This window comes from Pinus tabuliformis, chromosome 4_2, assembly GCF_031772625.1.
Source record: "Pinus tabuliformis cultivar Carrire ecotype Pingquan chromosome 4_2, CPIR1, whole genome shotgun sequence".
In the NCBI taxonomy this organism is placed as follows: domain Eukaryota; kingdom Viridiplantae; phylum Streptophyta; class Pinopsida; order Pinales; family Pinaceae; genus Pinus; species Pinus tabuliformis.
This window is the reverse complement of record NC_142304.1, coordinates 438,220,195-438,246,565: the sequence shown is the minus strand read 5'-3', so window position 1 is coordinate 438,246,565 and position 26,371 is coordinate 438,220,195. Positions and strand designations below refer to the sequence as shown.

Below are 26,371 nucleotides of genomic sequence, written 5' to 3'. Positions count from 1 at the left end.
GTCAAAGTATCTTGTTGAGGGTTGATTGGTTGTCGATGGATTGACACCAAGCCCCAGTTTGTATTCTTCTACTAGTTGATGTATGAGGGCCATTATCCTTGGTATGGGAGCCCTAGACTGTTGTGTTCTATGTTGATTAATATAACAAAGTTGGGTTGAAAATTGTAACAAGTTGTCTATATTTTGTGCATGTGTGATTTACTGTTGTTTATATTCCGCAGTGCAAAGTAGTATTGTTGAGATTCTTGGTTTGGTAGCGTCAGATATTTTAAGATTCTATCCTAGACCCAAGATTGTGGAAAAATAACATGCTAGAGGAAAGGCCAGCGCAGAAGACCCTAGGAGATCGATTTTTTTTAGTGTCTAACTTGCCTGGAAATTGATGCCCTAGGCACCCAAATGTGGCTAGACTTGGGAGAAGGTGAAAGAATAAGAGTTTTGGTGACCACTCTTGGTAGATCAGTGCCTTATTCCTTGGGAGAATGGAGTCTATGTTTATTTTGTGTAAGATTTCTTGGTTCCCAGTCAAGGAGGCTTCAAAATTACTTCACAAACCCTTCTAGGTCAAGTAAAAGCAATCTTGCAGCTTTTATAGTTCACATGCACAAGAGGAATGGCTTATCAAGGTTAGATTTACCCCTAGGAGATTCCGCTCATATTACATGGCCCATACTTGGAGAGAAACATTATAATAGAGACAATCCCACAATATTAAGCAATAATTTGCATGCAGCAGTTAACCCTAAAACAACTAAAATCCCAATCCAACATATATGACAAAAGTAATAAGAATAACATCAAAATTTTGTACTTACATGCAGTAGAGTATATCCAACTATTCGCAAATGACAATAGAGAAGCTCCAAGAGAAGATAGACTAATAACCATACATCAAAATTCATCCATAAATGCTCCAGTTCATCCTATAGGAAAAAGTGCGAAATTCTCTAAAGAAGAGAGAGATCTAGTCCAAAGTGATGATGAGAAATGATCTCACTTCACTTGTATTTATACACATCTGAGGAGTTCAAATTAGCATCCTTGGCCTACATAAGCCCCAAAAATAAAATAATGTGCTAATAATACAACTTTTGGTGACAAGCCCACCAAACGAATGAAAAGATAAGCCTCACAAGAGGTTAAATAATAATCTATGCATGTCGTAGGGCCCTCTAAGAGGCCTAATGAGGTCCATGGGTGCCATAATGAAGAGAAGGACCCTCAAAAGCAGTGGACAAGGGGGTGGACCTTTGTAATAACCTGTGGTGCTCCAAATGATATCTGGGGCCACACAAGTGTTCTCATGGGTCTCCAAACAAATCGAAGATGCTTGTAGGTCGCCATCAGGGGCTAAAATGATGGTGTAGGTGATGCCACATCATCGTGGAAGTCTTGGATCATTTGCCAAGTGTGTGGTGTAGATCTGGGGCCGACAAGGCATGATGGATCAAGTCCATCCTCCTCGTCCAATAAGTGAGCCACGAGCAATCTTTGAATGACTGTGGGGATATATGAAGTATAATCTGTTGTTGTGGAGGCCCATGGCTCTCAATGCACACCCTACATGTGCCAATGTAGCCCTCTGGGGGATTAGGACCCTGAATAGGGAGACCAAACCCAAGATAGAGACCATCTGCAATACTGCATAAGATCCAATGCATTCCCTAGCCTTCCAGTACAACAACTCATTAGAGAAATCGAGTAAATGATCTTACCAATCATGGACTACAAGTGGGGACTTCATAATGGCCTTCCCTTCCATAATGGGCTTCGGGATGTGCCAATGTCTCCTAAACTCCAAATGGGATTAACCAAAAATCCTATTAGGTGGTTTCTACTTCTAAAGGGGATAATATATTCAAGGTACATCCTTCAAAAGGTGGTGGTATGTGACAGATAGGTGAATTAAGTAGGGGATGAGAAGGGGCAGTCCTAGGTATGGAGATGGCCATGTGGATGGGGTAGAGCTCATGTATTAGCTTTTGCCCATGTGCTAAATATGTTTGTCCCGTCCATCTTTTGCATTTTGTGGTACATTTTCTTGTTGAATGTGGCCAAATATGCTTTTATCTTTCCTTTTTAGTTGCATCAACCTTCGGGCTTCATTCTAGGCCATGACCCAAGGTGTGGGCAAGGGGAAGGGGCAAGCTAACCCTACGTGGACCCAGGTGGGAGAAATGATGAATTGGGTAATAATGAGAGGAAAGAGGGTAAATATAAGCGGATAAAGGAGCGGGACCACACAACCAAAATCAGGGTTTCCCATGAAATACCATCCTTAAAGCCTAGTGGTCAGTAAAAGAGATCCCATGGGACTAGGATGCAAGGTTATCCAAAAGGGGGCTAGGGGACAAGGGTACAAACCTAACCCATTCTTTTCGCCGAATCCCCCCATTAATCCATGCCCAAAAGTGTCCATGATAAGCAAACTACAATACTCAATTACCAAATGACAAGGCATACCTTTAGGTTCAGGAGGTCCACCTTCAAAAATACGATCATGGTAGATAGGCAAAGGACCACATGGCTGGCTCAGGTGGCAGAGAAATGGCACAATGAGCTAGCTAGTGCTGCAAGGGGCTGCTAGCGGTTGGCTGAGGACCATCTTCGAGAAAAAAATTTCTCCTAGAGATATTACCCACAAAATGGTGGGTAATAGACCCAAAGATGGTGGGCAGACCTACCCATGGTTTTGTGCATGGGTTTTGCACATGGTTTTGGGCATGATGGTTTTCTGCCTATGGTATTTTATAGATCCGGTTAAGGGAACTACGATTATGTTCTAATCCAGGGTTAATGGATTGGGGTTTATGAATGCTTCGACATGTATATATATGTATTGTAACATTGAAGGAAATATAATGAAAAACCATTGTGGTGGTCCCGGTTTTGGGATCTAGGGGAAAATCTTTGTGTATATTTGTTTTATGTTCTCATCATTGTATATTTTTTCTGTTTTAAGAATTCCTATGTTGCACGAAACGAGGAAACGGGTATGAGTTTCCGAAACGGGCACGAGTACGAAATGTGACCCCCCTAAATTTTGGAAACGGGGAAACGCATATATCTATATATATATATATATATATATATATATTAGGACATATAAGAAATATGTGCAATCATAAAGCATATATGATACATTCTAATTTATTACATTATGATTAAATTGTCAATTGTCAATGCATAAACTATAAGTCTCTAAATTTACATCACATTTACTTATGAATGATCACATAATGAAAATAGCAATATCCAAAATCAGCCACGAGAAATTTCTAATTTCTTGTCTTGTGCTTGATTGGGAGTCTCCTCCTACATAGTCGAACGACCTTAGTGCTCTTGATTAAATACAATTTCCATACCTTAGTACCCTACGTGCTCTTAATTATTGGGAGTCTCCCCTGCATAGAGGTCTTGGTTTTCTTGATTAAATACAAGTTCCATACCCTAGTACATGACAAAATCTGATGGAAACATTGCAAACCCCCAATCTTGAAATCCTGAAAAACAGATAAGTCTGCTGGATTTTCAGTGAGATCTAAAATTCTACTTTCTCCATATGAAATCCAATGGGGGCGAAATCACTCTCAAACATCCTGAGTCATTTCATGGTAATGTTAAAAATTTAAGTAAAAGGATGAAAATGAAAAATAAAGGAGAATGTCACTTTTACTTTAAGAATTTAACATGATTCTTAACATTACCATGAACTCCATTTCAACACTAGGGCGATAGGCTTGAACATTAGGCTGCCCCACTCAAAAAATCCTCTTTTTTATAACTTAAGAGGCATCTAGAAGCATCCAGAAGATATTTTAGTGGCCCAATAAAATTTTAGAAAAAAAAAAGCAAAATACAAGAAAAAGTCAAGTTAGAAGAGGAAACTCCACCGTACGGCCTAGAAACGCGTTTCCGGCAGTACTGGCCACGTTTCCTCCTCGAGAAACGGGCCAGTACGGCCGGAAACAAGTTTCTAGGCCGTACGGTACGAGTTTCCTCATTTCCGGCCAGAAACGGACCCTTCTCCAATGTTTCCTGCAACTGAGAAGAATTCGTTTATAGGTAATTTCTGTAAAGGGTTACAACCTACAACACGTTTCCCCTTGCATCTCCCAAGGTTTCGTTAGAAGGGCACATGGGGAAATGTTTCCCTAGGCATCTTTCCATCTTAGGAGCATGAGAAATGTGGTAGTGCGCCCCACCAGGGGATGCATCCCCGGGGAACACTGATATATTTTTATATTTTTGGCCTGACTTGACAGTTTGTATTTTCTTACAATGAGACCTTTTTAATTTAATACTAAATACAAACATACAAAAGAAGCACTTTGGAAACACCCTCACTTACACTATGTATGTGCTAACATATTATGCTCATTTTTGGCATGGTTTAAACTTTACACGTTAGGATTATCTTCATGTCATGCTCAACATCACTGTAGTTGTCAGCTCACATGGGTTCCACTCCTGTGAAAAGCTGCCATGCTGGCTTGCAATCCATGCATATGATGATTCTGAATAAAGTCATAATTTTGGAATATGTGAATTTTGTTTATTTACAAGAATTTTCATTGACTGGAGAGAATTTCACGTTACTATGTATTTGCATTGTCTTCTTTTCTATATTTCTGCATTCATCCTTACTTTGCTGGATGTGGAAAAGACCCTTGATTTAGTTTGAAGGTAAGATGAAGACATCTAATGGGATACTGGGGAGGAAGAAAAGACCATATGTGCTTATTTAACTGGTCATAACATATAATATAATGAAACAAAAGAGAACGAACAAAGAAAGAAACATAAGCTTATGATTAGAGAGGGAGTATTGAATTTCTCTGATAACATTTGTTCAGTGCCTGGACAGAATTCAATGTTTTTCTTGAGATCTGCTTGCAAAACAGCTTTGAATTGATACTAAATATGCAGGACTTTCCTAATTGAAATGGGATTATTGTTGCAGATCATTTCTGGCCTTCAAAACTTCAATAGCGATAGTGTTGCTGCTGTGGCGACTGCAGCAGAACAGGTACAGGGTGAAATATTTTACATTTTTTTCTTTGGTAAGACAATTGATGCAAAGAGTGCACTCTCTCAAGATGTTCATGTGAAGGCCTTAAGATTTACTTTTCGTAAAGTTCTCTTCTACTATTGTGAAACTATCAATAATTTACATAGAAAATAGAATTAGTTTAGCTTCACCAACAAATATGTATATTATTAAGTTTCATTATAGAGCATAGATAAAATAATTGTTTGCCTTCTGTCATGCCATGGACTGATCCCATTCTGTATAATGGTGAAAACCTGCGTCTGTGGCACCAGTGTTATGAATGACTGCCTTTTTCGATAGTCTCTCTTATAACATGCAACAATTGGAGTGAATAGGTGACCAAACTGGCTGAATCAAGGTCTTATAGAAATCTTGAAATTCTATCGTGCGTAGGAGTTTCAATATTCTTTCCTGCTTCAACTTAGAAATCAGTTTTATTGGGGGTTTGGGAGATACATCTAATGCGGTATAGAACATTTTCTAGTTCCCAAGCAATCACAATCAATGAATTCTAGAAGAAGAAGATAGGATTCTACCAATTTCACTAACATCCTCAAGTTTAATGACATTACAAGTAGATCAAAGAAGACAGGATTTGTTGGGCAGCATGGAAGAAGAAAGGCAAAAAACACTTATATCCTTGAGGGTTTCTTTTGCTGTTCATATTAATAATTTTTCTTCTTCATGTATAGTCAAGAGCCACATTTACCTTAAAAGATACCGAGTTGTGTTATGTGTATCTATATTTATTAGAATGCTCATATATTTTACATAATAGTTCTATCCCCATGCCATATAATTGTCAGCTAGGAATTCTCTATGCCTTAAATTCAAGATGTAATTATTTTGAAGCTATATGATGTAATTTCGGTTTATGTATAAGTAGGTTGTTCCTAAGGCCTTATTCTAATTTTAATAGGGAGGAGCAACGCATGTGGACATTGCATGTGACCCAGAGCTTGTAAAATTGGTGATTAGCTTGACTCGTCTTCCAGTAAGTACTATGTTATTGAAAATAATGTTTTTCAAAATTGTTTATTGAACCAGATGGGTTTAAACTTTAAACACACTTTTCTTATTGTAAAAATGTTGTTCATTATGTTGGAAAAAAATTACACGGCTACAATGGATTTAAGCACCTTTATTTAGTTCTTTGTTTTTATTCAAAGCAGTGCGTTGACATGCATTAAATACAATAGAATTGTCGATGGAAACTTTGACATAAAACTAGGAAATACAAAACACACATCTTGTTTATAGGGCTTTGAAATTTCTTGTTTAATCAATCTGGAAATTGTACATAAATACCCATTTGGTCAAATGCAAAAAAAGCTGATAAATATACAAACAACCTAACAAGTGTAATCTTGTAGCATCTTTACATCCATGACCAAAAAACTTCTTGCTTATGAAAATGTCATCTTTTGTATTTGTTGACAACACCACTTGATATTATGCAATTCTAATTCAATGAAACATCACAAAGGGAGGCTTTGCATTCTCCAAACATGCATTTTGTTTGAAATTCATTCTAGTGCTTATAATGATGTGATGTTCCTTTTTCTGGTTTCCCTTATGGTGTGGTCAGGATGGATTTCCAGGGTCGGTGATAGCTAGGTCACAGGAGCAAGTTTACTCCATCAAGGGGTCTGGGGGCTTCTAGAGGGGCTTTATGGGGTTTGGAGGAGTTCGCTTGCCATATTCTATCATTCGGATCAATTCCGAACAACTTGCTTTTTGTTCCGTTGCATTTCGATAATTCCCATAAAACAGAGTTATTATTAAGCCTAACTCAATTAATTACGCTTAAGGTGGCATTCTAGGAGGAATACTTGATGAAACACCTTAGTCTAATAACTCGTTAGAACTAGAACAAGAAGATCTACAAGATGGGATGGTGAGAAGTGACTTTCAGTGGCTTGAGGAGGGATGGTGGCAGATTTACCATTTTCCCTAATTAAAAAAGGTATTTTAATTATGTGAGAATTCTATCACTGCAACAATTGATTTACTTTACCTACTTATTTTCCAATAAGTTATTTATGAAATTCCTTTAATAAACATTAAAATAAATTCTGCCGCAGATATCACACCATAATACAAAAACAACCACATGCACAAGAATCAACAAATTGACACAGATATTTGGGACAATAGTCTTCGGGAAAACCCAATGTGGGAAAATTGTTGAAGCAAAGAAGGATTTTATTATTCAGCAATTCTTCAGTACAACAGGGTGCCAAATTGGCTTACCCAATAGAGAGAAAAAAATCTCCAACACTTCTCCCAGTCTCAGCGTCAGCTTGGCTGACCTTTGCATAGCTCCCAGACACTCTGCGTCAGCACTGGGCCTCTCTGCATCACCCACGCAGGCCCTCCAGTGACTGCGTAGTCTGTTGCTGCCTCTGCATCTGCCTCTCCAACCTCTGCGCTGATCTTCTGGTGCTGCTCTTGACTCTCTCTTTTGTACTTGCTGCCTCCTACTGCTCTCCAGACCACTAATTCGAAGTTCTCAGCTAACCCCACTCCAGAAATCGAACTGACTGGTCTCCCTTAGTGTATCCTCCAACTGACCCTCAAGCCTCTTATACTTTTCTCGTTGGTCCATCAATGACCGAGATTAAATCTCTAATCAACGACTAAGATTAGATTTGGCTTGATCCATGACTTTTGGACCCTTCTAACCTGGTTTTATATTAATACCCATTAATATTTTATTTTTCCTAAGTTTAAACTTAGGAACTCCATTAAAAATATTAATTATTTTAATATCTCCCAAACCGGTTAGAATCTGCTCAAACCATTTCTGGGTCTTGGAGATCTCATGTCCTTTAGCCTCTCCACCAATTTTCATGGCTAAAGCACATCTGATGCTACCCCAAATCAACACTCCCTCTTAGCGAGGACTGTGCTCTAGTAATACTCCTCACTGAGTATCACCCTGATCATCCAGCATCGGTCCCTGTGCTGATGCTAGGCCTCCCTGCCCAACATCCTCTGCACTGCTGCATCCTGTATTGCTGCCCATGGTCCTGTCGCTGCCATTGCCACTGCTGCATCTGTACGACAGCTCCCTCTGCATCTGTGTTGTTGCTGGTCCTTTCTTCCAACACTGCATCTGCACTGCAACTCCCTCTACCACGTTGCACCGTGCTACTGCTGACTGCTATTGCACTGCAACATCACCCCCATTTCTGCTACTGAAATGGATTCTTTATCATCCCCATCTTTTCCCTGAAATAATCAAACTTTGTTCTTCCAAGGGCCTTGGTGAGGATGTCTGCCACATGTTCCCTTGTAGGAGTGTATCTCAACTGTATAGCTCCTCGTTGGACACAGTCTTTGACAAAGTGACACTGGATATCAATATGCTTTGACCGATCATGAAACACTGGATTCTCAGAGAGCTTGATGCAACTCTGATTATCGCACATGATCCTGGTCACCTCCATTTTTCTTCGGAATAGGTTCACAAGCAATTTTCTAAGCCATATGGCCTCACACGAAGCTGTGCTCACCGCCATATATTCTGCCTCATATGAGCTCAGAGCCACAAACTTCTGTTTCCTACTGCACCAGGAGGTCATTCCTGATCCAATGTTGAAACAGTACCCAAAGTTACTTTTCTGATCCACTGAACTTCTTGCCCAATCTGCATCAGTAAATCCACTCAATCTGATATCCTTACTCCTGGTGTACAAGAGTCCATAATCGACTGTTCCCTATAAATACCTGAGAACATGTTTGGCTGCTACCTAGTGCGCCCTCTTTGGTTCCACCATGAACTGACTGAGGGTGTTGACAGTGTAGCAAATATCTGGCCTGATATTGACCAGATACATCAGGGACCATATGAGCTGCTTGTATAAGCTGGGATCAACATCCTTGTCGGCTGATGTATCAATCTTCTACCAGTTGGTGATCATTGGAGTAGCCATGGGTCTACAGTTCTCCATCCTGAATATCTTCAGGATTTTTGTAGCATATCTCCCTTGCCCAAGGAAGATATTTCCCTTTTGCTACCAAACTTCCAACCCTAGGAAATAATGCATTTGTCCCAAATCCTTCATATCGAATTCTGTGGCTAGATTCTTCTTGCAGTCCCCGATGAGCCTGGATGATCCTGTCAGAAAGAGATCATCCACATACAATACTAAGATTAGCAGCTCATTCTCTACAACCAAATAGTAGAGATTTGGATCTGCGTTCTGCAAGTAGCCATCGATACGACCATACCATGCTCTAGGTGCCTGCTTCAGCTGATACAAGGCTTTCTTCGACCTGCATACATGTGACTTCTTCTCATGTATCTCAAAGCCCTCTAGTTCAATGTATAACTCTTCTTCTATTACCCTGTTTAGAAATGTCGTTTTGACATCCATCTGATGAATCTCCCACCCCATCTGTGCTGCAAGAGATATCACGGTTCTAATAGATGTATACCTGGCTACCGGGGCGAAGGTCTCTTTGTAGTCAATTCCTTCCTTCTGAGCATACCCCTTAGCCACAAACTTGGCTTTATATTTCTCTACACTGCCGTTTGCAGTGTATTTGATCTTGTAGATCCATCTCGAACCTACCATTGATCTGTCTTCAGGTCTTGGCACTACCTCCCAGACATCGTTCACCATTATGGAGTTGTACTCCTCTACCATCGCATCTAGCCAAACTTGATGTTGAGCTGCCTCCTGGAAACTAGCAGGCTCCCCATCCTGAGCTACTAATGCCTGATATCTATCTGGCTGTTTTCGCTCCCTCTTATTGTTTCTTGGCGCACTGATGAAGTCCTCTGCATCTTGCAGAATCTGATGAAGTTCCCTGCTAGTTCTTCCTCTGCCAGAAGGTGCTTCTATTAGCTCCTCCTCATCTTGTGAATCTTCCTGACCTGAGGAAGAATTCTTTACTTCCGTTGGTTGAAGAGGTTTAACCAACGTCTCCTCTTTTGACTGCTCCTCGGAAGGAATTTCATGAGATTTTCTGAAAGCCCGATCCTCCATGAACTTCACATCTCATCGAACCACTACCTTCATGCTCCCTTGAAGATAGATTTTGTATGCCTTAGCGTTCTTGCTATATCCCACTAGATACACTTTTTCCGCATTTTGATCCAACTTTTTCCTCTTTTCCTTAGGTACGGGGCAATATGCTAAACTCCCAAATATCCTGAAATGACTGACTTCAGGGGTTTTCTCTGTGAAAACTTTCTCTGGAGTAATCTTGCCCAATGCCCGAGGAGGAGTCCTGTTCTGAACATAGACTGTTGTGTTGCATGCTTTTGCCCATAGGAATTTTGGCATATCCTGATCATACATCATGGCCCTAGCTGCTTCTACAATAGTCTTGTTCTTCCTTCTGTTACTCCAGAGCCTCGAACTCTTTGAATCAACAGAAAACCTCGTCCTTGGTTTTCAGAAAATAAATCCAAGTTTTCCTTGAGTGGTCATCAATGAAGGTAAGGAGGTACTTGACACCACTAAGAGCTTTAGTGGACATAGGTCCATAGATATCTGAGTGTATCAATCCTAGTACACTCTTGGACCTGTTTTTACTTCTAGTAAATGCTTCTTTGTCATACTTTCCTAGAGCACATTCTCTGCATACATCATCTCGTTCCGTACTAAGATTCAGAACTCCTATTACAGTGCTCCTGAGAATTCTCAGAGCCCCATGGTGCAAATGTACCATTCTTCTGTGACATAGTTCGTTCAAATATTTGTTTCCATGACTGCCTATTAGTGCCATTGGTGATTCTAGTTGTAGTCTATACAACCTGTTACTTTTGATCCTGATCTGCACTTTTTTTCAACTCGGGTGTTTGATGTATACTGTCTCCTTGATGAAGAAGACATCACAGCCTTTTCCTTGAAGTTGCGTCACGGAAAGTAAGTTCATCCCCAATCCTGGTACATGCAACACATTGGTAACATGAAACTGCTCTCCCGATTTTGTTTGAAAAACTATGGTACCTCTCCCTACTGGAGTACACTTTGCCTTGTTCCCCATGGTGATCTGAAAGTTCATCTTCTCCTCTCAATAATCTGAGAAACATTCTCAAATTCCTGTCATATGCCAAGAGGCTCCACTGTCTATATACCATACCTCTGATGATGCAGAACTAGTCATACAAGCCACTTTTTCCAGCCTGAAAGCCAACATAGAGAAATCGAAATCACTTTCTCTTGTGCAATTTTCTAAAAATCTGTGTGAGTCTCCTGATGTATATGCCTCTTTATCATGGTCTCGACCCATAATTGATTTTCCCTTCTTGTCTGTGATTACTTCCTCTGATACTATGTGAAAATTCTATCACTGCCACAACTGATTTACTTTACCTACTTATTTTCAATAAGTTATTTATGAAATTCCTTCAATAAACATTAAAATAAATTCTGCTGCAGAGATCTCACACCATAATACAAAAACAAACACATGCACAAGAATCGACACATCGACATAGATATTTTGGACAACAGTCCCTGGAAAAACCCAATGTGGGAAAACTGGTGTAGCAAGGGAGGATTTTATTTTTCAACAATTCTTCAGTACAACAGGGTGCCAAACTGGCTTACCCAACAGAGAGAAAAATCTCTAACACTTCTCCCAGTCTCAGCGTCAGCCTGGCTGACCTTTGTGTAGCTCCCAGACACTCTGTGTCAGCATTAGGCCTCTCTGCGTCACCCACACAGGCCCTCCAATGACTGCGCAATTTGCTGCTGCCTTTGCGTCTGCCTCTCCAACCTCCGTGCTGGGCTTTTGGTGTTGCTCCCGACTCTCTGTTCCGTACTTGATGCCTCCTGCTGCTCTCCGGAACACTAGTTCGAATTTCTTAACTAACCTCGCTCCAGAAATCGAATTGACTGGTCTCCCTCAGTGTATCCTCCAATTGACCCTCAAGCCTCTTCTTATACTTTTCTCGTTGGTCCATCAACGGTCGAGATTAAATCTCTAATCAACGACTAAGATTAGATTTGGCTTGATCCATGACTTTGGACCCTTCTAACCCAGTTTTATATTAATATCCATTAATATTTTATTTTTCCTAAGTTTAGACTTAGGAACTCCATTAAAAATATTAATTATTTTAATATCTCCCAAACCATTAGAATCTGCCCAAACCATTTCTGGGTCTTGGAGATCTCATGTCCTTTAGCCTCTCCACCAATTTTCATGGCTAAAGCACATCCGATGCTACCCCAAATCAACAAATTAAAGTAAAAGGAGGGAAAAGGTACTAACTTCTAAGTGATTAAAATAATAATAAAATAAAGGCTTCTAGAGGGTTCCATTAAATATATAAAGATGAGGAGGAGACCATTTGAAGACATCTTGGAGTTGAGTATATTCTTGTGGAGAGGTTTGGAGAACTGGGAGTTGCTAGCTTTAGTTGTAGCCCTAGGATGGAAACCCTTGGGAGATTCAGTGAGAGTGGGCGAGAACCCATCTCTCCCCTTGGTGAATTCATTCAAAATTCACAGGTTGTATTCAATAGTTTAACTATTTTGGGAGGCCTGATATAGTTTGTTGCAAATTTCTTGGGAGCCATCGCTTTAGCCATTTCCATATTATTGTACCAACTTGTGATATCTATTGCATATTATTAAAATAAGGCTGAATTCTTCTGCACATTTATATTGTCTATTCTATTTCTAGTTTTAGCCATAAATTTTGTGGTTTAATTTGTGTAAATTGTTTATGGAGTTGACGACTAAATTTTCTGAAGTAATTTCCTGCCAAATTTATATTTGGAATATTACAGTGGTATCAGAGATGGCTTTTCCTGTTAGCCTAAGGGTTTTATTGCAAAGCAACTTCGGAGGAAGATCGAGAGTTTAGGAGAAACTAGTTTTCGGTGATCCTCCATAATCGCCCTAGCTGGAATCTTGGCAATTTCAATGGTTTTCTGTAGCCACCCTAATAGGATTATTATTGTGCAATTTTTTTCCAAAGTTTATCATCTTGCAGGTGATCTCTGAAGAGGCCCAATCCATTGTGGTAATAAGTAAATCCCATTTCTTGGCCAAAAATTAATTATTCTACTAAAAGGATTGAGCGCTAGAATTCTATAAAGGGGGTCAAACATCCTTAAAATGGTCGTGAGTGATTTTTTTTATCAAAATCAAAGGGCCATGGCATAATTGAAGTGGTCCAAGAATTAATTTTATAAAGCCCAATGTTTATTAAAAAGGGTTAACTTTGTTTTAATCTTTAGAAGGGCAAATGTTATTGTTGGCCGAACTATTATTTTGAGTGTCGAAAGCAAGTTTAATCGAGGCGGGGGCCAAAGAATATTGTGTGATCAAATTGTTGGGCCAGTCATCCACCCTTTAAAGGTTTATTGGAAATATTTTGTAGGATCCATCCAATTTTTTAATCAAAAGGCCAAGTTTTTTGCAGAAGTCGCATTCGTCAGGAGGCCACATTGTTTGAAGAAGTCAAGATCTAGCTGAGGTTGCGTGGGTATCTACAAGGAAATTTCCAACATCATAATTTGTATTTGCAGGGCATTGTCACTCAGATTGTACAAGCACTGCGACAACAACTCAGGTCGGGGGCTGTCACTTTGATCCTGACCTCTACATTTTAGCTGTCTGCCAACAACAGGCTATGGGGGGTAGTCCCTATGGAATGTGAAGACGAAGGACAAGCTGGCAACCAACGTGTCCGGGAGACACGATTGAGTGGCCTAGCTTGGTTGATTTAAGCAAGATTTAAAGGTTAGATTGGATTCAATTTTGAGACCAGTGCTTTATGGAGTCAATTTCTTGCTTATTGTCAATTAAATACCAAGTAACCAGATGGACAATCGCTGCTTGGATGAATGACTGAAGTACAAGGTAGGTGAAATGCAAGATTATGAATGCTTCTTAAGTTAAGATTGCTTAGGATGATTAAGTACTTCATTACGGTTTAATTATGCATTATATCAATAAGTGCTTGTCAATGAGTTATAATCTCAATCATAAGAAAATGTGCCATGATACTGAGTGCCAAATAGATATCCACAATATTCAGTTGTTCAATAGCTATGGGATGTACTCAAATCCCGTAATAACTTGATCAATGATAATTGAAATATAATTGCTTTACAAGATACCAATGATTATCACCACAAGCTTATCAATGGTCTAATGAGGTTCCCAAGATATGCCAACCTCACTCAATGTCAGTTATCCAAATATATTCAATTAGATTCTCAATTTTCAAGTAAAGAACACTTGGAATACTAATGCCACTTGTGGAATTATTATTTAAGCAATGAGCAAGAGTGACAATGCTGTTTCACTAAGTTCCTTGTGCCAATTATGAAAATCTCAAGGAATTAATTTCAACAGAATAGCAATATCAAACGAACTTCTAGATTTATCACTTAGGTAACCAAAATTTCTAGATTACGAGTTGTGTAAATCTGGAAACCTTGAGGTCATACAAGACAATAACAAAAAACTTCTCCTTAGCAAAAACAATGTGTGCAATCTCCTTCTTAATTAACAACCATAAGTGTGAATAAATAAATGGGATTTAGAGATGTTTATGACAGCATTAAATTTATGACAGCAGAAAGTATTCTTATGTCAAAAATTGTGATGACCCACCTATAATTATACAATAAATACGAATATTAGCATACATACGAGACGTATGCATGGACCCGCATGTATCGACTATATAAAAGCTGGTTACTACAGGAAAAGATATAAGTTAAGGTAATGAATTAATACCTCACCAGAATATCATATATATGATAAATCTTTAAACTAAAAGAAAATGTTAAGTTTAATTTACAAATTAAAATTAATAAAATAATAATAAAAATTAATTAAAATATAAATTAAATAAATCAAATTAATTTATTAAAATAATAAATAAACTTTTACCAAATCAAATCTCCATATCCGAATAAAATCGACAAAATCAAATAAGATTTGATTTTATAAAATTATATGTAACCAAACAATGACACGAAGATGGGAGGAAGGCGGTGGACGAGGAATTAAAAGGAGGAAGAAAATCTTGAGAAGGGGGAGGAGGAAAAATGGAGAACAATTTTAACACAGAGATGCAGACACTCTTGAGTCTTGATTGTATTGGAGTTTTTGGGCATCGGGAATCAGATTGCTTCGATTGGAAAGTATTCTGAGACTGAGTACTCAGGTTGTACCCCGTTCGGCAGGGTGGTTTTGGCCGTTTTGGTAATACAGTTGGAATAAGAATTGCAGTAGAACAATTTGTAGTAGAGCTTCGCAGCAGAGCAGACAGGTTGGTATTCATTAAATAAATTATTTAAATTCTGTGTTTAAATTACATATTCTGGTATTTGAATTTAGGGTCCTTACATTTGGTATCAGAGGAAAGGTTCAAACTCTCAAACCTCACCATAGTTTCAGCAGTTCTCAGACCTCACCATAGTTTCAGTAGTTTTGTTTTAAATGCTCTTATTTAATTCTCTTCGATAGAATGTGAGCTAGTTCTCAAATATAAATTGGTTAGGAATAAATTCAAAATGTATCGTCATCCACTTGCTACTGCATAACTATTCAGATATCTAAAATTATGAATCCTTTGTTCCTATTTCTTTCGTTGAAATGAGGCAGGACCGAGAATTAAATAATCAAATGACCATAACCTCAATCGGACCTATACAACGTAATATAATTATGGATTCAGTGACTTGGTGCTAGACTTCGATGTATTGCAACTTCTGTTGTGCTAACTCCAAGAGTATGAGTCATCTCAGTCGAGGTTAACGATGTTCATGTCAAAAATGAAAATTTTGTAACCAGTCCGAAGAATCTCTCTGTCACTGTCGACCATGGATGGATGCAGTAACATTAAAATAAAAAGGTGAAAACCATAGAAGCTAAAGGATCGTTGTGGGGAGGATGAAGTTACAGATGAAGGTCATAAAAAGCTGAAGGAATGTTGTTGGGAGTTGACACCAAACTTCATCAACACGCTTTTATGAACTGATCAGATAGTGGTGACTGTGATTCTCTGTTAATGGTGTAATTAAGAGACCTCGCTACTCTGACAATGGCCGACCACTCTTCTGAATTACAAGGGCATGATGTTCGAAATACGCTTGCACGGGATAGGAATCCGCCTCAGCCGCTGCAATGTCAGCATCTTTGATTTGAACAACGGAGGAAACTTGCATCCTACTTTAGCACTATCCTCACGGCCCTGCAGCAGCAATAGCATAAACAATTTGCAAGTAAATTGATATATATATATATATATATATATATACGAAAGGATTGTGATTAATATAATTTGGGTATAAGATATTATGTATCGACAACAAAGTATTAGTTGTGACAACAAGGTGTCAGTCGTGTCCGCCAATTATCAGTTGTGTCCGCCAGTTAAATTTTAATCCATGCTATATGAACACATATATTCGATGCCACGCAATGCCCAGTCCTACTTTTCTCTCACGAAAACACAATGGCTGGGTGAATGGTCCCACTTATTTTTTATATTCTTATGGTGACAGTGGTGTAGTCAAATCTTTTTTTTAGAGTCAATTACAATTTTCTGAATTATCGTAGCGTATTTCCACATACCCACATAGAGGGAAGTCTCCGTAATGGATGACCCTTAGAACCTTAATTCGTTAATATACGGCGTAGATCCGGATGAGCCCTAGATAGGTAAGAAATAAATGCACACATATTTTTTTTGTTACCTATGTGGAATTTTGTTGAACCTGTGCATATTAGAGTACTGTAAGTCGAAGTTGTGGAACCGACAATGAAGTGTGCAGGCGAGTTGTTGTGGAGACGTGCGTACAAAACGCGCTTGGAGTCCTATTTCATTCACGTCATAGAGTGAATGTAATAAATTCAAAGTGAAATTTTTGGAATCATCATAAATTAATAATTAAAAGTTTCTTCAAGGATTTATTAACGACAAATGATTTTTTTTAATTTAATATTGTATGGGGGACAATTAGTGCCTAGGAATAAAAACACATATATTAAAATATTTTATCATCAGCAATGGAAAAGTATGTTTGTCCCTCATTGAGAATGTCAAGAGAGAGAATTAGTGGAAGAACATGCCTTAAGTATGAGAGAGAATTGTGGGTTCTTCATATTAAGGTTGTATTTGGAAATAATATTTGAGTTAATGGAGAATGTTTACAGAGAGAATGAGTGTTATGAGAGAGACTTAGTGAAATTTGAGTTGTATATGAGATTATATTATGTTTTTATTTTACATATATTTGGGCATAAATATTTTTGTAAAGGGTTTATCCCTATAAAATTAAGTTCTTATGTTCAGAATTTTGAAGAGTAGCTTGGACCTTACGTTCAGGTATATATTCTCAAAATATTTTGGACTTCGCGATCTCGGTCAGACGCTTACTGAAGAGCAAGCATTAAGTTTACCAAGTGGCATACCTGTATTGGGATTTTTTATTTTATTTTGGCGGGGTAGTATATAGGTCAAATTGTATATCACCTATCCACCACATTGAATACCAGGTCGTGAAAAATGAGCAAACTATGGAATAATAAATCAAATATTCTACTCATTAAACTAAATACTTTTATATGTTCGTGAGTAGAAATGAAATGAGCTACTGACATGTCCATGTGAATGGAACTTTAATAAAAAGTATGCTTAAGTGTAATTACCAAACATATGAAGGTGGTATACAAAGTGTTGGATTTCTTTTTAATATATAGATTTTTAAGATATATATATCATTACATTTCTCTATTGAGGTAGTCATTTTAATAAATTAATTAAAATTTTAATGGTCATCTACGAAACACCAACTTTTGAAAATATAATTTAAAGTGGAATGAGTAGATTACATTAATTAAATAGTAGTTTTTAAAATAATCATTCTCAATAATTATGTTACGTAAATATAGGAGCATTATATTCAAATTATATTATTATTATGATCATTGTAACATAGCATAATTTTCAATTAATTAATAAATGCTAGTTGAAAGAAATTTAGTTTATTATATAGATGGAAGTGTCCATTTCAAAAAAAAAAAAAAAAAAAAAACTAAGGTTTATAAAGACCCATTCATTAGAATAAGTATTATTATGCATTAGGATAGAATACCCTGCATTAGGACAAGGAGGTCGCGAGACCACCCTCCTTGACCTCGGTACCAGTAAGACCTGCCTAGTAGGTAAAAATAGCAAAAAACCTATACTTGTTTGTAAATTTGAAATTTGAAATTATATGTTAAATTTGAAAGTATACCTCAAATTTTTACAATTTTATTATGTATATAGGAAACACTACGATGGTAAGGACATATCAGCGATGATGACGTGATCGAGCAACTCACCGTCATTAACAGCACCACCGTTGACATCACCATCTCCATTGCCACCACCATCACTGGCACCATCGAGACCATCATCAACACCAATCTCTCTAGCATCGGAGTTGACCATAATAATGCATTCATTGGAAGCCATATTGGAAACATTAAAAGGGTTGACAATGGCTAAAGCCTAAAACCAAAGAAGAGAAACCTCAACCCATAGAAACAAATCCAGCGGAACCAAAAAATTCTGAGTATAAACAATCAACGGAAGATATTTCTAGGGAGCTGCAGAAAATTAAACTCCCAGAATTTTTAGGAGGACGAGCTGAAGAACGTGCTGAGGCATGGTTAGAAGGAATGAACAGATGTTTAACACTAAGAGAGTACTCTTATTCTTCAAAAACAAAAATTTCCGTATTTCAATTAAAGGAAAGCACCTTGATTTGGTGGGGAAATCTGGAAAAACAACTACACCTTACAACGGATAATGTCCCTTGGGAATTGTTCGAGGAAAGATTCGCGCTAAGTATTTACCTCCATGTTTTCAAGAACAACAAGCTGGGGTCTTTCATACATTAATCCAAGGTAATAAAACAGTGGAAGAATATGAAATAAGGTTTATGGAGCTTGTGAAATACATTCATTACTTAGATTCTGATGAACGTCAAGCTGAATGCTTCATATATGGGTTAAACCCTCGCATCAGGGCCTTGGTTAGGATGTGGAAGCCATCATCAGTAGCTGAGGCAGTAGAATGTGGCCGTTATGTAGTAGAGCATCTAGGAATAAAAAAAGATGTTGAGCCAACAAAATCTCTACAACTAGGGTTTCTAGGAAAGACTCCTTGAAACTTCTTCAGGGGAAGTAGCTCAAGACCACCGCCTTATGGTAATAGATTTACCCCAAGAAGAGTAGGAGCAAGAGCTCCCATGGCACTTAATACTATAGCCGCTGAATCATCAAACACAAGTCCATGGAAATCTCGTGGAACTGCTAATAGAGGAAGAAATGCGAGAGGAAGTGGCATAAGAGGATGAAGCTCTTTATCTAGAAACTCACAATATGACTCAAGAGGACTGACCTAGGTTAATTGTTGGGGATGTGGAGGACCGCATTTTCAATGTGATTGTCCAGAAGCTTCATCAAGTATATTGCATAGAGCAGGAAAAGAACCAACACCAAATACCCAAGGCAATCATAGAATCCATGCAGTAGTCAACAACACATCAATCCACTGTAGTGGAATCCTCAGGTATTATTAATGGTATAAAATTCAAAATCTTATTTGATACTGGTGCCACAGATAGTTTCATTTCGTCATATGCATTAAATAAATGTGTGTTGGCAACTCGCAAGAAAAATGATTTTAGACAGGTAAAAATGGTCTCAGGAGAACTCAAATACATAGACTTAAGTGTGGAGGAATGCAAAATTGATCTAGAGGTCTGTTCGACTAAATTAAAAGTTTATATCACAGCTCTAAGAACTTATGACTTCGTCATAGGTATGGATTGGTTAGAAGCTCATCAAGCTTGGGTAGACTATTATGGGAAAAGAATTCTCGGTATAAATGATGGAGGAGAGACTATCCAAATTCAAGGTATCAAGAGAAAAGTATCTTTATGCTACATTACGCTACATATCAGCAATGCAAATGAAGCATTGCTTAAGGAAAGGTTGTCAGGCATATGCTATGCAAGAAGTAAGCAAGGAAAAATGACCATCCTTAGAACAATATCCAGTGTTAGCCGAATTTCTGGATTTATTTCCAAAGGAACTACCAGGATTACCCCCGGAAAGAGAGCTAGATCTCACAATAGAATTGAAACCTGGTACACAACCAATTTCTAAAACATCTTATAGAATGACAGCACCAGAACTTCAAGAATTGCAAATTCAAGTGAAGGAACTATTGGATATAGGACACATACGGCCCAACATTTCACCTTGGGGTGCTTCTGTAATTTTTGTCAAGAAGAAAGATGGTTCCTTACGGTTATGCATAGACTACCGAAACTTGAATCGAGTTACGGTAAAGAATCGGTACCCAATTCCTCGAATTGATGACCTCTTCGACCAAATGAAAGGAGTTGCTGTCTTTTCAAAAATTGATCTATGATCAGGTTATCATCAACTAAAAATTACGGAAAGCGATATTTATAAGACTATATTCTGAACACGCTTTGGGCATTATGAATTCACTGTGGTACCATTTGGGTTGACTAATACACCAGCAGTATTCATGAACTTTATGAACAACGTTTTCCGCAAATATATTGATCAATTTGTACAAGTTTTCTTAGATGATATTCTCATCTACTCCAAGAATGAGAAAGAACATGAAGACCATTTATGGATAGTATTATCTTGCCTGAGAAAACACCAGTTATATGGAAATTTATCCAAGTGTTCTTTCTTTTAGAAAAAATTCATTACTTAGGTCATATCATATCTGGTGAAGGAATTTCAGTAGATCCTGAGAAGGTAAAGGCAATCATGGAATGGCCAATACCGAAAAATGCACATGAAGTGCGAAGCTTTATGGGTCTAGCCGGTTACTACCGAAGATTTGTGGAAGGATTCTCCAAAATTGCAAAGCCAATTACAACCCTCCAACGTAAAGGTGTTAAGTATGAATGGACTGAGGAATGTAATAAAGCATTCTTTGAACTCAAAAGACTGCTGACCAGTGCACCAATCTTACGAGTCCCTGATATGGACAAAGATTTTACTGTATGTATTGATGCATCCAAGCAAGGATTAGGTGCAGTATTAATGCAGGATAGAGGAGTAATAACATATGCCTCAAGAAAGTTAAAGCTTCATGAAGATATCTACGCCACTCACGATTTAGAGTTAGCCACTGTAGTACTAGCTTTAAAGATATGGAGACACTATCTAGTAGGGCGAAGCTCTATGCTTAAAAGCGACCATCAAAGTCTATAGTATTTGTTTACTCAAAGAGACATAAATGCTAAACAAAGACGATGGAGTGAATTTCTAAGTGAGTATGACTTTGGAATATCTTACATCAAGGGAAAGAAAACATAGTGGCAGATGCTTTAAGAAGAAGACCTCGAATATTTTCCCTCATACCTATCAAAGTAGATTTAAGGCAACGAGTACTAGAACATTTCATAAGAGATAGCTGGAATTTAAAGGTAAGATCTAGTTTTGATAGTAAAAAGTCAAAAGAACTTAAGTTTGAGGGGTATGAACTAGAATATGATGGAATCTTGCAATTTCATGGAAGGATGTATATTCCTGATAATGGGGATCTCCGAGACACCATCCTTAAGGAAGCCCACAGAGCAGTGTATTGTGCACATCCCAGGGTTAAGAAAATGTATACTGATACCAAGAAACTCTTCTTCTGGCTAGGCATGAAACACGATATTGTTCAATTCATTGCAAAATGTCTTGAATGTCAGCAAGTGAAAGCTGATCATTGTCACCCAGCAGGTCTCTTGCAACCTCATGACATTCCTATGACCAAATGGGAGATAATTTCTATGGATTTTATCGTCGGACTACCTCTCACTCCACAAAAGCACAATGCCATTCTGGTTGTGGTGGATAAATTAATGAAAAGCGCCCATTTCATTCCCGTAATAGATACTTACGAAGTTGTCGATATAGCTCGAGTATTCATAAATGAAATTATCAGATTTTATGGAGTACCTAAGAAGATCATATCAGATAGAGACTCACGATTCACTTCAAGATTTTGGACTTGCATGCAGTCAACCTTAGGAAGTCAACTAAATTTGAGTATAGCTTATCATCCTGAGACTGATGGGCAAACAGAAAGGGTAAATCAAGTACTAGAAGATATGTTGAGGATGTATGTTATGGATCAACAATCACACTGGTAAAAGTACTTATCCTTAGTCGAATTTGCATACAATAACAGTTACCACAATTCAATCACAATGCCTCCATTTGAAGCATTATACGACAGACCTTGTAGAACACCGTTAAGTTGGGACAGGTTAGAAGATCGTGTGATAGTAAGGCCAAAATCAATCCAAGAGATGGAGGAACAGGTAAAACAAATTAGACAACGGTTAAAAGAAGCACAGGATAGACAAAAGAGTTATGCTGATGCCCACAACATTGATAGAAAGTATGAAGTAGGGGATCAAGCTTTCGTCTGCATCAAACTAAATAAAAGCACTATCTGATTCGAAAAGGGACAAAGTTGTCACCCCAATTTATCGAACCATTTAAAATCATGGAAAAAGTTGGACCTGTTGCCTATCGTCTTGCACTGTCACCTCACTTGCATAAAGTTCATAATGCATTTCATGTATCTATATTAAAGCATTACATAGCTGACAAATCTCATAACCTTCAATGGAAGGAACTGCAGGTATCGGACAAGGGAATAGTCGACCCATTACGTATACTGGAACGTAGGGTTCGACAGTTCAGGAATCGTCTGGTAGACCAAGTTAAGGTCCAGTGGGACAAGTATAGCCTTGGATCGGCTACTTGGGAAGATACAAAAATCATATGTCAAAAATATCCCAACTTGTGTCAATTTTGAAGAACTTTAAGCCATATTTTGTATATATTTACTTTACTTTAAATCAGATACTCAAAACCATTTTTGGAAGGATCACATATAAATGTGAATTTTTATGTTACTGAAATATGATATATGTTATCTGCTTAATTCTACTGGTACGTGGATACCAAGATGAAATATGTTATTTAAATTAACCTTACTGAGTTATGGATACCAAGATGAAGTTCAATATTTAATCAACCTTGCTATAAAATCTAAATCATGAATTATGATATGAATTAAGATATTATAAATTTTGCTTCGTTTATGCATATCGATATGATTAATGAGATAGAAATAAAAAAATGATTACAATTTCAATATGAAAGCCAATAACATGAGCAGGACATAATCAAGTATGTTATACTGTAGATAGCAACACGTGTGAGCTATATAGAAACTGTTTATTTTATAAATATTGATGCATATGTTATAATATATGGACAAGTGTTTACATTGCAGGTTACCAAAATGACTACGTGATGACAAAAACTTCAGTACAATTAAAGCTCAATGAGATTCCATGATAGAACATTGACTCTAGTCCCACTAGGAGGGGTGGAGGTATTACCCACTGTTTATCTTCCAAAACCTGGAGTCATGGGAGGACTGTGCGAATCACGCTGCCATAGACGTGTGATGATGACTGTCAGATGCCTACTGAGCAATCAGGTTGATATAATCAATGCTGATACCCTTGAGAGCCTACAAATGGTTAGTCAGTATAGCTAATGCCATGGCATACTCTAGTAGAGGACGGATAGGATGGAAGCGGAAGAGATTAGGAAGGATAGGATGATTCTAGAATAGCGTGGGAACCCGAAAGGCACTGAACACGAATATTATAGTTGTAAAATCTTAAAATATTCAAGAAAACAAATTTTAAGTACCCATATTAAATAAATTTAACCCCGAAATACAAAGACTTATATGCTCACACTAATCACTAATATATTTTGGAAACCCTAACTTCGGGATGGAGTTTCTGTAAGGAGGGATGTATGTAATGACCCACCTATAACTATAAATAAAATATGAATATTAGCATACATACAAGACTTCCATACGGTAGCTACGTATGCATGGACCTGCATGTATCACATTATATATAAGCTGCTTACTATAGGAAAAGATATAAATTAAGGTAATGAATTAATACTTCACCAGAATATCATATATATGATAAATCCTTAAACTAAAAGAAAATGTTAATTTTAATTTACAAATTAAATTTAAAAATTAAAATTAATAAAATAATAATTAAAATTAATTAAAATTATAAATTAAATAAATCAAATTAATTTATTAAAATAATAAATAAACTTTTACCAAATCAAATCTCCATATCCGAATAAAATCAACAAAATCAAATAAGATTTGATTTTATAAAATTACACGTAACAAAACAATGACACGGAGATGGGAGGAAGGCAGTGGACAAGGAATTAAAAGGAGGAAGGAAATCTTGAGAAGGGGGAGGAGGAAAAACAGAGAACAATTTTAACACAGAGATACAGACACTCTTGAGTCTTGATTGTATTGGAGTTTTTGGGCACGGGGGATTAGATTGCTTCGATTGGAAAGCATTCTGAGACTGAGTACCCAGGTTGTACCCAGTTCGACAGGGTGGTTTTGGCCATTTTGGTAACACAACCGGAACAAGAATTGCAGCTAGAACAAGAATTGTAGCTGAACAATTTGTAGTAGAGCTTCGCAGCAGAGCAGACAGGTTGGTATTCATTAGTTAAATTATTTAAATTCTATGTTTAAATTACATATTTTGGTATTTGAATTTAGGGTCCTTACAAAAATTCCCAAGATTATCCCTTCATTCAAAATTCAGATAAGAGCACTTAACGTAGATCATGAGAATATGTTTCAAGTCATTGTCATTTATCAGATTTCAAGATGCCTTCAAAAAGATTGTTATAGGCGTAAACAGTGAGTATCTTATTGATGCAATGAAATGGCTGATGTTTTTAGGGTACTTGTGATTGGTTATTATAGTACTCAAATGGAGATTTTTTGCCACTGTTAGGAATAGATTGGAATGCAAAGCAAAATATAGAGAGAGATTTGAGAGTTAGAGAACCAAACCAATGACCCTAGGCCAAGTAGAGTCACTTTCCCAAGACCTCTTTAGTAGATGGACCATTTCCCAGACACTGTAAAATCATTCCATCTCTCTGCAATACTACCAATGTTGACTTCCGAATATCCATAGAGGTGAATGATCAAGGAAGAAGGGCTAGAAGGGAGGGAAACTAATCTTAAAAGGCCTACAACCTGATTAGGAAGAGACCCCTAAGGGTCTATGGCATAGGAGATAAAGCCCTAAAGGCCTAACATAAGAGGAAAGGAGGGCTGCTATGGGGCAATAGAGGAGAAGAAAGGAGAGCGGAAGGCTGGGAGAGGATAGGGATGAAAGGTAATGCCACGAGGAAGAGAGAAAGAGCTGACGGAGGGGAAGAAAAGTGAGGAAAAGTGGAGATAAGAATAACAGAGGTAGGGGCAGAAGAGAAGAGGAAGTAGGCAGGGAAGGATGAAGAGGATGAAAGGTAGGAAAAGAGAAAAGGGGAGACTACAGTAGGTAGGAGGGGAGTAATAAGGGAAGAAAAGGCAAGGGGAAAGGCTGCAACAAAGGAAGGGAAAGGAGGGAAGATAGCCGAGACTAAAGGGAGGCTAAGCGAAGTCAAGGAAAGGAGAGAGGAGAGCAGGCAGAGGTCCAAAGGAGCTACAACAGGCCTGAAAAAGGGATGACAGGGAGAGGATAGGGATAGTAGAGTCAGGGAAGGGCTGGAAGACCATAATAGAGGAGGAAGATGAGGGAGGATAAGTCTACGAAGGGAGGAAGAAGGGCTACTGTGAGGGGAGAAGAGGACAGGGGAGGTTTAGCAGAAGGGAAAGGAGGCTACGACAAGCTTGGAGGAGGGAAAATGGAGGAAGAGAAGGCCAAGGAAAGGCTTGCGATAGGGTGAGGAACCATAGAAAGGCTAACGGTAGGGCGAAAGAGCCCTAAGGGCCTAACGGCAAGGCCTTAGAGGCCTTATCAAGCCAACAACTAGTCAAGGGAATGAGATAGGGTAGAAGGCTAGATAAGGAGGGCCAATGAATACTTTAAAATTGTCAAACCCCTACAGAAAATTCGGATTTGTTTCAGATCTCTAAATTCCGCCCCAAATTGCCACTATGAAACTCCTTGAAGACTCACAATTTCTCCTTGGGCTTAAGTGTTGAGCTTGAAGGAGGAGAAAATGGTGGATCTTGCCTTCCTAGGTCTAGATCTAGCACTAGAAACCCTGATGAAAATATTCCAAGGATTGAAACCCCTGAAACCCTTGAAATTCTTCAGATCTAGGATGGAGTTTACTTGCATAAATAAAATTACAAAAGCCCAAAACCCCGAATATATACAAAAATTGAAAATAAGTCCCAAAACCCCAGCTG

At 38.0% G+C, this 26,371-nt stretch overlaps 1 protein-coding gene across 2 annotated transcripts in view; it reads left to right on the top strand.

Moving 5' to 3' along the window:
• LOC149169838 (uncharacterized protein ycf23-like) overlaps nt 1-26,371 on the top strand; it is a 293,608-nt gene that overhangs the window by 90,556 nt on the left and 176,681 nt on the right. Inside the window, exons 2-3 of one of the 2 annotated variants that reach the window (XM_089428827.1) lie at nt 4,964-5,029; nt 5,973-6,023. In XM_089428827.1, the coding sequence (XP_089284953.1) occupies nt 4,964-5,029; nt 5,973-6,023 (117 nt within the window). Of the gene's footprint in view, nt 1-4,963; nt 5,030-5,972; nt 6,048-26,371 lie in introns of both variants that reach the window. The other variant, XM_089428826.1, reaches the window with a different exon arrangement.